The sequence below is a fragment of the Ovis canadensis genome, chromosome 21 (assembly GCF_042477335.2).
Source record: "Ovis canadensis isolate MfBH-ARS-UI-01 breed Bighorn chromosome 21, ARS-UI_OviCan_v2, whole genome shotgun sequence".
In the NCBI taxonomy this organism is placed as follows: Eukaryota; Metazoa; Chordata; class Mammalia; order Artiodactyla; family Bovidae; genus Ovis; species Ovis canadensis.
The window spans coordinates 21,241,414-21,254,316 of NC_091265.1; the positions used below are offsets into that span (position 1 = coordinate 21,241,414).

Genomic DNA, 12,903 nt, shown 5'->3' on the forward strand with positions numbered 1-12,903 from the left:
GTCCCCAGGCTTTTGTTCATTTCTATGTAAGCCCCACTGTGGCAAGTTGGGGTCAGGCCTGAGGATTTTTAATTGTGAAAAGAAGCTTCATAATGCTCAACAGGACTCTCAACTCAGAGGATGGGTGGGTTTTCATTTATATTCTTGAGAGTAAATGAAATGACAGAAGGGACGTATCCCAAGGGGGCTGTGCTTCTCTCCTGTGTCACACAGGAGAGTAACTTTCCTTTTCTTTCTCCACAGAAACGGAGGATCGCACACAGTGCGAAATAACTTCAGAAGTAACTCACCTGCTGAATCTTGAGAGTGAAGAAGCTGAAGATTCTGCTGAGGTGTCTGAGTTTCTGGGATCACATAAGTGTCCCAAAGACCTAGAATGGCAATGCCTAAACGCCAAGATGACTGGTCCAAGGAAGACATTGTGCAGTTACTGGAAAGTATGGAGAAAAGCATTCCATCCAGTGACAGGCACACGTTCAAAACAACCCAGTCAGTGATGGACTGGGAAAAAGTAGCTTTTAAAGATTTTTCTGGGGAAATGTGCAAACTCAAATGGTCAGAGGTTTCCCATAAGGTGAGAAAGTTTCGCACGCTGAAAGAATTAGTCTTGGAAGCTAAGGAAAATGTTAGCAATCCTTCCAAAGAACACAAGAAAACACAACAAAACACCAGAAAACACAAGAAACATGCTTATTTGTTCAAGAAGTCCCTGACAGCATACCGCCACATTTCCCAAGTGATGCGACCCCAGTACATCCAAAAACACCCCAAGATAAGCAACCAGCAGCTGACCAGGGTTCTGTCTGAGGAACACAGGAAGGAGCCTGAGCAGCTGAGGGTGAAACACAGTCAGGATCTTGAGAAAGAGAAAAAGGATTTTAGGGAGAAAGTGGCTCTGTTCAGAGCACAGCACCCTGATCTAGTCCCAAACCCGGAGAAATCTGGTGTCCCCCAAAGAAGTGAAATGAAAGTGCCAGAGAAGTTTCAGAAGAATGTTCAAAAGGTGAAGTCTCCCCAAGAAAACAGTTTACCCATGAAGTGGAAATTCCACGGACAGCCCAAGAAGCCCCCGATGAATGCCTATCACAAGTTTCACCAGGATCTCTGGTCGAGCAGGGAGCTGAAAGTGGTACCCCCGAGGGAGCGCATGGTGGAGATCAGTAGACGCTGGCAGCGGGTCCCCCAGGACCAGAAGGAGCTTTATAAGAAGCAGGCGGAGGAACTGCAGACACAGTACAAGGTGGACCTTGATCTCTGGCTCAGGACTCTGTCTCCTGAAGAATATGCTGCCTACAGAGAGGCGACCTGTGCTAAGCGTAAGAACATGAGCATGATGGGGGGCCCGAACCCCAAGATTAGAAGGATGAGTCTGCAGTCCCCATCATCAGATAATCTGCAAGGAAGGCTTAGGGAGGACCCGGGGCTTCAGGCTTCAGAGTCAGAATCATCAGACATGACTGGAGAACATTCTCCTGCCTCAGGGAGATCAGAGGAAAATGAGGAAGGCAGCTCCTCAGCCCCCAGCAGTGAGGATGAAGACGGGGATTCTGAGCTGGAGGACCGCGCCTCCAGCTCCTCCTCAGGGGACTTTTCTGACTCGGATACCAACTGAGTTTAGTTAACAACCTGAAGGGACAGAACTTTCAGCAAAAGTCCATGGGCTCTTCTCTCTATGCCTCTTCATTGCCTTGCTTTTTTCCCTCCTTCTTCATGCAAAGTGGGATCTCTTGGAAAGAAGGCATCTTGTGCTGTAATTTGTGGCCTCTCCATCTACCCCATGTTCACCCTGAGAGAAAGTCTGTCCAATGACTCCTCATGGAATAAACCCTGAGCTGACTGGGCTGCGGGGCACCCTGGACTAGACTGAGCTCCCTGAACTGGAAAGGCTTGCTCTCCTTACCCTCTGCCTGCCAGACGTGTGAAGGGCTCCAGGGTTTTGTGAGCCCCTTCTCTGTGACCTTTCCCTCGGACTCAGGCAGTGAGCTGGGGAGGGAAGATCTGATTGACTGGAAGTAGGAGACTTGCCTTAAAGAAAGCTGTCAGACCCTGATGTCTCTAGCCCTTCTCTCTGAGCTGAGGAGCTGGCCCTTCCTTACCTTGGAAGTGGGGCTGGCACGTGGGCAGCAGCATTTCCATGTGTGTGTGCATCCCATGAACTGTCTGTGAGATTTTCTCACTCATCAAAACCTTGAAATTAAAAATGTGTAACCCCTCCACCTGAATTAGCTTTTCCTTAAACCCAGCTTCCTCTGACTGGATTTGAATTTTCAGGCCATGTCTGAATTTCTGCAGGTTTCTGCCCCAACCACTTCCTCCTGCTCCAGGTTGTAAGTGAATCATGTTTCTACCCAGACTCAAATTGCATTATATTAGGACATGTATAGTTTTTGTGTCAGTATTTTAGTTCACAGTTACTAAACTGTTTGGGAATTAATCTACCACTATGACACTTTTTTATTATTTTGGTTTATTGATGTATTTGAAAGTGTATTTAAAGCTAGTGCCATCTCATTAAACTTTTTTTTCTTAAACTTTCCTGGCTATTTTCATTTTTGATTCTCATTGATAATTAATATCACACAAGTATTGTTCTTATTGAAAAGTGTTTAATTTGGGACTTCTTCTTCTTCCATGATGTCTTAGTGGAATATTTTATTCCTCATGAATATACAGTTGGGGAACTTAACTGTAGAGCATATGGAAGTCTGTTCAATTTTGTGTGGCAGCCTGGATGGGAGGGAAGTGTGGGGAAGGATGGACACAAGTATATTCTTGGCCGAGCCCCTTTATTCTTTACCTGAAATTACCCGAATATTATTACTTCTCTCCTCTCTCTCTCTCTTTTTTTTTTTTAACAGATTAATTTACTTATTTTTCACTGAGCTCAGTCTTCTTTCAGTGCAGGACATGTTACCAGTTAGGGGGAGCTGAGGCAACTCAGTGCTCGGCTTCTCCCTGCGGTGGTTTCCCTGGGTTTGGAGCAGGGCCCTAGAGCAGTGGCTCTGGAGTTGTGACATGTGGGCTTCAGCGCTCCAGGGCCTGTGAGATCTTCCGGGACCAGGAATCAAACCCATGTCCCCTGCATGGGAAGGCAGATTCTTACCACTAGACCAGCAGGGAAGACTTACCACAGAATTATAACAGGCTATACCTGCAATAGAAATAAAAACTGTTTAAAGAAACAGGCAGGAAAATACAAATACTAGATGAATGAATATAGGCTAAGATTCTGAATTTTATAATAGAAAAAGACAACATTGGTTAAAATACTAAAATATGTATTTATCTGTTGCTTCACCTATACATGAACTGGGAATAAACCTCCAGTCTTATAAGATCTAATTTAAGATTAGATTGAGTGCTTCCAAATTGACTTGCTCACAGTTCATTCACACCCACAAAATGTTAAGCGGATTCCTTTCCTCTAGGAAAATCTGAACATATCTTTTGGTTGAAAAGACTCAGGGAGGAAAGCAGGAAGCACTGCTCACAGCCTGCCAGACAGCTGCTCCCTTTTATTCTACAAATGGGAATGAAGCCAGGAGTCTAGCAGCTCAACCCCAGACATAATGCTGCCTCTTTGGCTGTGGGACCCACGTTCTCCACGTCATTAGCCCCTCCTTCCCAGAGCCTGCCCAGCCTGCACTTCTGACCCCTGCACTGTGGAAGGACAGGCAGCAGCAGGAGGAAAGCAGGGCTCAGGGGCTCAGCTCTCAGGATTCTCAGGCTGCCATCTCCTCCAGGAGATCTCCCATCCCAGGGGCCAAACCCACATCTCCCGCATTCCAGGCAGATTCTTCACCCTCTGAGCCACCGAGGAAGCCCGGGCTTGGCTCTTAAATACTCCCATGAAATAAAATGCCTCTCCTTTCAGGTGGTGACTCATGTTTTAGTTGGCAGTTTCCATCCAATCCCTGGAACTCAGGTGAGTGGGGACAAGACACTGTGGGTTGGGAAAAGGTCTTGGAAGAGCACGGCAAGTGACAATAAAATGAATAAACTAAAACATGGAAAATATGTTTTATTCAGTGATTTTACAGAAGATTGTAGCCACAAAGGTGTCTTCTCAGGTGGCTCTGAGGAACTGTTCCAAAGTTATAAAGGGAGCCAGAGTATAAAAGGTCACAGGCTGAAAAAACATTCAGAAAGCATCAAAAGGTTACTACAGATGATGGACATGATACATCTCAAATTAATGATTTTCATGCTTTTAAACAATTGTTATTTATTTATTTTTATAACCTTCTTTATTTGTTTGTTTATTTTTTGTGCTGTGTCTTATTGCTGAGTGCAGCCTTTTCCGGTTGTGGCGAGCAGGGTACTCTTGAATGGAAATGCGTTGACTTCTCCCTTTGGCAGCATCTCTCATCGCAGAGAGTGGGACCGGGGTGTGGGCACCAGTGGTCATGGCCCCCAGGCTCTAGCTGGGTGCTCAGTAGTCATGGTGCTTGGGCTTAGTTGCTCCACAGTCTGTGGGGTCTTCCTGGACAGGGATCCAGCCTGTATCCCTGGCGCTGACCAGTGGATTCTTAACCACAGGACTGCCAGGGAAGTTCCTTTTCATGCTTTTCTCTGTGAAAAGTGGTAAGAGTCTGGGCTTAGTGAAGTCATGGTTATGATATGCATCTTAACTCCCTCAGGACACTGTCCTGTTTTCCTCTCCTTGAACTCCCCTCAGGGCACACTGTCTTGGGGGGCTGCAGTGGATAATTGCCTTTTACTGCAACATCCTTTGTTTACTGAAATGACAAGTGAAATATTTATCCCCAAGCAAAAGCCTAGGAGAAGACTGGAAGTAGAACTGAGCTGCTGTTCAGTTGCTCTGTCGTGTCTGTCTCTTTGTGACCGCAAGGAATGCAGCATGCCAGGCTTCCCTGTCCTTCACCATCTCCCACAGTTTGCTCAAATTCATGTCGATTGAGTTGGTGATGCCATCCAACCATCTCATCCTTTGTCAACCCCTTCTCCTCCTGCCCTCAATCTTTCCCAGGATCAGGGTTTTTTTTTTTTTAAATAATGCTATATATTCAATGGTATTTATGATTAGTTATTATAATTTTTAATTAAATAATTAATTTTAATTGGGGCTAACTACAATATTGTAGTGGTGTTTGCTATACATTGACATGAATCAGCCATGGGTGTGGGCATCAGGGTCTTCCAATCAGGTGGCCAAAGTACTGGAGTTTCACCAATATCAGTGCATGCAATGAATATTCATGGTTGATTTCCTTTAGGATGGGCGGATTTGATCTCCTTGCAGTTCAAGGGACTCTGAAGCGCGTTCTCAAGAATTGAAAACATTGGTTCTTCAGTGCTCAGCCTCCTTTATGATCCAGCTCTCACATTCATACATGACTACTAGAAAAACCACTGCTTTGACTAGAGAAATGCCTGCACACACCTGTGCTGTGAGAAGCTGATAATCTCTGCAATGCCCCTGGACAATATCACAAAGGTCCTGAATATGGGGCAGCTGAACTGTATCCAGGAGGTACAAGTGACCTGAATCTGGCATCTGTCCATCCTGGCCACATTTGCTCCTCTCCTGGGTCAGACAAGCAACGTGCAGAGACCCCATCTCTCCCGCGTTCACAGTCTACCAGTGAGGAGCAGCAGCAGAAAGTTGTCCGATTTCCCCCTCAGTTTCTAAGTGGCACCGTCTCCAGTCTCTCTGTCTGGACTCTCCCTCCTTGTCTGAACCTGCCTGGACCAGACGCTCAGGTGAGGGTGGACCACTGCCTGGGAAACAGTCAGCACAGCACTGGCATGTCAAGCACACCGGGTCCTTTGTGGCTCTGTCCTGAGCTGTGGTATCACTTCACCTCGGAAATCAAGGGGGAGAAGAGGAGACAACACACTGGAAATCTCTGGATGGGGCGGTTTGGATCCAGTGAGGGCGGGCATGGGTTCTTCCTTAGGAAGGGAAAGCTATGTCAGAGGACTAAGAAAATGGGTGAGTGAAGAGGGCATTAAAGAAGGGAAACCACCTCAGACCTGAGCAATTTGAAAGACAAGGTCTGAGGAATTCCCTGGTGGTCCAGTGGTTAGGACTCTTCTCTTTCGGGGCTGAAAGTCTAGGTTTGATCCCTGGTGGGGAAAGTAATTTTCACAGCCTGTGTAGTGTGGCTGGAAAAGAGAAATGAAAACAGAAAGTTTGGGAGAGAGACAGAAAATCTGTGCTTACCAGATTCCTGAACACAATGAACTTGTCTCAAATCACCAGTCCCCAAAAGAGTGCCTGTTGCTCCCAAAAAGTTAGTTAATATTTAAGAAATGCATAATTCTGAGAGGATTGTAGGGGAGCAGGAGCCAGAGTTCATAGAAAGCTTCAGGTGGTTTGCAGGAGATACAGAGAGGTAGTGCCAGGCCAAAATGAGATGGGTCATTCTGGGTACTGACCTTCAGGAGGCAGTTAGTAGGACCTTGTTTTTGGGCAAATCACCTATCTGACAACTTTAGCTCAGCTGCTACCCTGATTTCTCAGACCTAATTGCTTGCTTTTTCCTCAGATGCCCGAGGACCCTCTTGGCCTACCCGGCAGTAACTAACTGGCAGCTTAGAGTCAGACTTACCCCATCTGTCCCAGAGTCCAAACATGCATCAGCTCAAAGGCCTAGATATTAGTGGGGTCACCATGATGGACTTTAGTCCTGAGGTCCTCCACGTTCTTCTGGAACAAGTTGCAGCCACTCTCCAGGAACTGAACTTAGAGCAGTGTGGGATCACAGAGTCCTAACGTGAGTCCATCCTGTCTGCCCTGAGCCACTGTTCAAGCTTGGGACCTTCAGTCTGTGTGGGAACGTCCTTTCTGGCCATTCTGGAGAAGCTTCTGAGTCACATCACTGGGCTGAGCAACTTAAGTGATGAGTTTGACCCTGGCCCTCAGAAGACCTGCAGCCTTCATGGAGCCCTCCACCTGGGCCAACTTGTCCAGCTTCAAGATAAACTCATTGAGATTATGTGGGATTTAGGACATCCAAGGTCCATGTAGCTTAGCTCCAGCCTGTGGCCTCACTGGGGCAATAAGACATTCCATCCCCAGGAGCCCTTTCTGTACCACTGTTACACTCCTTCTGCTGGATGCTTCTGTCAAAGTTTACTTCTGGTCACCTGCAAACTAAAATCTAGGCAGTAGATGCATCAGGAATGGAAAACAAAGCCATGGTTTCAGACATTAGTTCAACGTGAACAGAAAGGAAAGATGATCCTTCAGGGATGCTGGATTGCAAGGGGAAGTGTAGATTCAGGGAAGTGTTGGAATTTTGGGGGATATGTATTTATACAATCAAATATGCACCTCAATCTTTAGAGCTGCATGTCGGTTTGAGATCCACATGTTGGAATTTTCCCTGGATAGATGCTTGTAAAGCAATTGTCAGAAATAAACAAACTCATTGAAAACCAACTGCTGCCTTCCCTGATTTAGTACTCTCTTTTTCAGGTTATACCTCAGTAATCTTCAGTTACTGATTATTTTTAAAAAACCACTGCATTGTCTATGATCCAAAACCTTACCATTCCTGCACATTCTTTCTTCTGTTAAGAGTATCTCTTAATCCTTAGCTTATTTCCTTGGCTTTCCTGTTCCTCACTGTCTCTCAGAGTTTACCTTATTTCATGTCCATTACACTGGTGATACCATCCAGCCATCTCATCCTCGGATGCTTTCTTTTCCTTCTGCCCTCAATATTTCCCAGCATCAGGGACTTTTCCAATGAGTCAGCTGTTCGCATAAGATGACCAAAATACTGGAGTTTCAGCTTCAGCATCAGTCCTTCCAGTGAATATTCAGGACTGATTTCCTTTAGGATTGATGGGTTTGATCTCCTTGCTGTCCAAGGGACTCTCAAGAGTCTTCCCCAGTACTACAATTTGAAAGAGTCAGTCCATCACTGCTCAGCTTTTCTTATGGTCCAACTCTCACATGCATACATGGCTACTGGAAAAACCATAGCTTGACTATACAAAGTGGTGTAGGCAAAGTGGTGTCCCTGTTTTCAGTATGCTGACCAGGTTTGCCAGAGCTTTCTGTCCAAGAAGCAAACATCTATTCTTCAAACCTCAGAACTTTATTGTTTTTCTTGCTCACTCTCAGGCAAATGAAACAGATGTAGTAACAGATATGGTAATTACCACAAAGATGGAAATTCATATCTGTGAGCATCATGATCAGCATGCTGAAATGCTCAGAGAGTTATCATTAAGATGAAAGCACTGATTGCAAAGTTCTGGGAATTTTTATTGTATTTCCACTGAACTTTCTGTATTTTATTGAGTATTCTGTTATCAGATTCTTTTCCATGACCAGTGTTGATAATAAAGGCATAATCCTTTTAGAAAATCTAGAGTAAACATACAACGAATTGGCGAAAAGGATACAGGGTTTAAGCAGCTCGCAGGAAGAAAGAGAAAGAGGAGCTCAGTTATTTAGATTTCACAGATAAAGAATATACAGTATTTACTTTCTCTGACATAGTTCACTTAGCATAATGCCCTCAAAATTCATCCTGCTTTGTGGAATATGGTAGGATATCTCTCTTTTCATGGCATAATAATATATATGTACATGTTTGTATATATATACACTTACGAGAAAGAAGTTAGCGAGAGATGCTTCTTCTATCTGTAGCATTAGGAAGTGTTTTCATTTGGGAAAAACCAAAAAAGTATGGTAAAAAATAAAGTTTTTTCATAAGTACTTTTTTCATAAGTAATTTTCATGGATATGTTTATATTTGTGGTATTAACACCTGGGCTAGCATTGATTTCCCCTAAGTTGTCATTTTAATAAATAATCTTTCACAAAATACTGATGATAAATTTTCCATGGCCCATGCATTTATAACCATTTACTGATTTGCCAGTCTCTGTGGTCAGTTATGAGACTACAGGGACACTGTTCCTTACCGTTTATTGGACAATATCTAACTTGGTAGCTTGTTAAGAAAAAATAAAATTTAGTACATATTGGTATTTATAATCCAGCAATTTTGCTCCTTTCAGATGACTAGAAACATACTGTCCATGCAAACACATGCACATGGAAGCTTAGAGCAGCTTTATTCCTCATTGCCAAAGCTTGAAAGGAACCAAGCTGTCCTTTAGTAGGTGAAAGAACGAATGAACTGTGATATATACAGACAAAGAAATGGTATTAAACCATGAAAAGTCATGGAGGAAAGAACAATGTCTATTACTAAGTGAAAGGACCAATCTGAGAAGCCTACATACAGTGAGCCTAACTACATGACATTTTACAAAAGGCAGACTCAGAGAAGGCAGGGGCACCCCACTCCAGTACTCTTGCCTGGAATATCCCATGGATGGAGAAGCCTGGTGGGCTACCATCTATGGGGTCCCACAGAGTCGGACACGACTGAGAGACTTCACTTTCACTTTTCACTTTCATGCATTGGAGAAGGAAATGGAAATCCACTCCAGTGTTCTTGTCTGGAGAATCCCAGGGACGGGGGAGCCTGGTGGGCTGTCGTCTATAGGGTCGCACAGAGTCGGATACGACTGAAGTGACTTAGCAGCAGCAGCAGAAGACTCAGAGAACAATGCAATAATCAGAATTTTCTCCAGGGGTAGAGGTGGAGGAGGGATAAACAGACAGAGCAGATACTCTGTGTGATTTTACAATGTCCTTATATACTTGTTAGAAATCATAGAACAGATAACACCAAGAGGGAAGCTCCATATAAACTTCCCACTTTGCGTGATGATGATATGTCAATGTGGACCATCAATTATAATAAACATACCAATAGAATGTGGAATGTTGACAGCTAGAAAGGTGATGCATGCAGACAGAGACGGATTTAGTGGAAACTCTCTGCACCGTGTCCTCTATTTTACTTTGAACACAAAACTGCTCTTCAATGTAAAGTCTACTTTAAAAAGGATAATTGCAATCCAGTTCTGAAATCTTATTCTAAATATTTTTAAAGAAACTGTTTTTTGAATGATCTTTGAAATCCATGTTAAAGATATTTTTCTTTGGAGACTCCAAATCCACATGCGTCCTTTCACTAAATTTTCTTTTTAATTTTAAAAGACAGTGTATATCTTCTATGTTTATATAATGTGTGTTAGTCACTCAGTTATGTCTGACTCTTTGCAACCCCATGGAGTGTAGCCCGACAAGCTCCTCTGTCCATGGGATTCTCCAGACAAGAATACTGGAGTGGCTTGTCATTCCCTTCTCCAGAGGAACTTCCTGACTCAGGGATCAAACCTTGGTCTCCTGCATTGCAGGCAGATTCTTTACCATTTGAGTTACAAGGAAGTCCTTATGTTGATATAAATCCCAGCACAAATGCATTCACATTACAGCAGATATTTATGGGATGCTAAACCCCACAGCCCTGCTTGCAACATTAATTCATGTCCTCTGGGCTGATATACCAGCAGGTCCCCTAGGAGTCCTGGACTCATAATGTCTGTCCCCAGAGAGGGGGGAAATCTTTCCTATGACAAACTCCTGCCCCTTCCTGTGACAGCTACTAAAGCAGCTTGGGGGAATTCTGATTCATTCACGGCCTCATGTAAGTGCTGAGCCCTCCTTCTTTCCTTCCTGTTAAAGGAATATAGAGTAAGCCGGAGGATCGAAGACTCCTGGGGGTGTCTGCTAGCAAGGGAAAAGCAGGCAAGGACTCATTTATTGAGCTCATACTCTATACCAGGTCCAGTGCCAAGGGCTTAACATGTTTCATCTTATTGATTTCCAGGCTTCCCTGGTGGCTCAGGTGGTAAAGAAGTTGCCTGCAATGTGGGAGACCCAGGTTCGATCCCTGGGTGAGGAAGATCCCCTGGAGAAGGGAATAGCAACCCACTGCTGTATTCTTTCCTGGAGAATCCCATGGACCGAGGAGCCTGGAAGGCTACAGTTCATGGGATCACAGAGTGAGACCTGAATGAAATGACTTAGCACACAGCACACACAGACGCTGTGAGTACATCGTTACCTCCATTTTATGGAGAAGCAGATCCTCTTGCCTAAGATCCCCCAGTCCAACATCCACTCCATCCTCAGAGCCAACAATACCAGCTCTTGAATCTTCAGCAGGAGCCTTCATTTGTGTGTCCTTTGTTCATGGTCTCTGTGTTGGTTAAATTTATGTGACATTAAGAGTGGGTGTTTCTGACAGGATGTTCCAGGAAGAGAGAAGCATTTAAACCCATCAAATGAGTGAAGACATCCACCCTCCTACATGGTTGGGTTTTGTTCCATTCCTAGGGGCCTGAATGGAACAAGGTACTGTCTTCTCTCCCTTATTCTCTTCTTGCCCATGAACATAGCCACTTCTGGCTCTTGAGACGAGACTTCAGGACTTACCCGAGTAGTGCTCTGGTTCTCAGGCCTTTAGCCTCCCTCTGAAGTTACATCACAAGCTCCCCCTGTTTTCAATCCTAAGCATTGGCCTGAGTTATCAAAGTGAGTTTGCTGGTCCTCTCCTTTAGAGAGAGCAGACCATGGGACAGAATACAGAACCAGTGGCAATAGTGGGATTTCTGAGCATAGACAATCCTGTGTGTTTGCTTTCATCACTACCTGGAGATTCCTGGAGTGAAAACAGACAAACACGATAATGTATCATGAAGGGCACCAGAGACAAATATAATGCAGGTTTCGTTACTTGTGACCATTTATTTCCAATAAATAATACTCAAGGGTAACGCCCCATGTGCATACAAGATTTCCTTCCAGGAAATTAATTCATGTTTGTCATGCTATAAACCCATGTCTCTGAACCCATCACCAATCAGAGTCTGCATTTCCCCTTAGAGTCCCGCACCATCATCTTTCCTTTCTGTTCACATTGAGCTGATGTCTGAAACCACAGATTGGTTTTCCATACCTGATACATGCATTCACTCAGGTTGGACTCATGCTGGGAATCTGTGAACCCACATTGCTCTAAGTTCAGTTCCTGGAGAGGCTACAACTTGTTCCAGAAGAATGTGGAGGATCTCAGGACTAAAGTCCGTCATGGTGACCCCACTCAGATCTAGGCCTTTGAGCTGATGCATGTTTGGGCTCTGGGACAGATGGGGCAAGTCTGACTCTAAGCTGCCAGTTAGTTACTGCTGTGTGGGCCAAGGGGGTCCTCAGGCATCTGGGGAGAAAGCAAGCAATTAGGTCTGAGAAATCAGGGTGGCAGCTGAGCTAAAGTTGTCAGATAGGTGATTTGCCCAAAAATAAGGTCCTACTAACTGCCTCCTGAAGGTCAGTACCCAGAATGACCATCTCATTCTGGCCTGCCACTACCTCTCTGCATCATTTGCACACCGCCTGCAGCTTTCTATGATCTCTGGCTCCTGCTCCCCTACGATCCTCTTAGAATTATGCATTTCTCAATTATTGACTAACTTATCGGGAGCAACGGGCTCTCTTTTGGGGACTGGTGATTTGAGACAAGTTCATTGTGTTCAGGAATCTGGTAAGCACAGATATTTTCTCTGTCTCTCTCCCAAATTTTATGTTTTTATTTCTCTTTTCCAGCCACACTACACAGGTTGTGAAAATTACTTTCCCCACAAGGGATCAAACCTGGACTTTCAGCCCCGAAAGAGAAGAGTCCTAACTACTGGATCACCAGGGAATTCCTCAGACCTTTTCTTTCAAATTGCTCGGGTCTGAGGTGGTTTCCCTTCTTTAATGCCCTCTTCACTTACCTATTTTCTTAGTCATCTGACATAGCTTTCCCTTCCTAAGGAAGAACGCATGCCCCCCCTCACTGGATCCAAACTGCCCCATCCAGAGATTTCCAGTGTGTTGTCTCTGTTCCTCCCCCTTGATTTCCGAGGTGAAGTGATACCACAGCTCAGGACAGAGCCACAAAGGACCCGGTGTGCTTGACATGCCAGTGCTGTGCTGACTGTCTCCCAGGCAGCGGT

General features: G+C 44.7%; 1 protein-coding gene and 1 long non-coding RNA gene across 2 annotated transcripts; both read left to right on the forward strand.

Moving 5' to 3' along the window:
- Positions 1 to 439: 439 nt before the first annotated feature.
- Positions 440 to 1,612, forward strand: LOC138427262 (upstream-binding factor 1-like protein 1). Its single transcript, XM_069566611.1, has one exon. The coding sequence runs from the start codon at positions 440 to 442 to the stop codon at positions 1,610 to 1,612; it is 1,173 nt and encodes a 390-aa protein (XP_069422712.1).
- A 2,048-nt stretch (positions 1,613 to 3,660) lies between these two features.
- Positions 3,661 to 7,408, forward strand: LOC138426454 (uncharacterized). The gene is made up of 3 exons (XR_011251647.1): positions 3,661 to 3,925; positions 5,238 to 5,956; positions 6,513 to 7,408. It is a non-coding gene; the product is annotated as an uncharacterized lncRNA (long non-coding RNA).
- Positions 7,409 to 12,903: the final 5,495 nt, after the last annotated feature.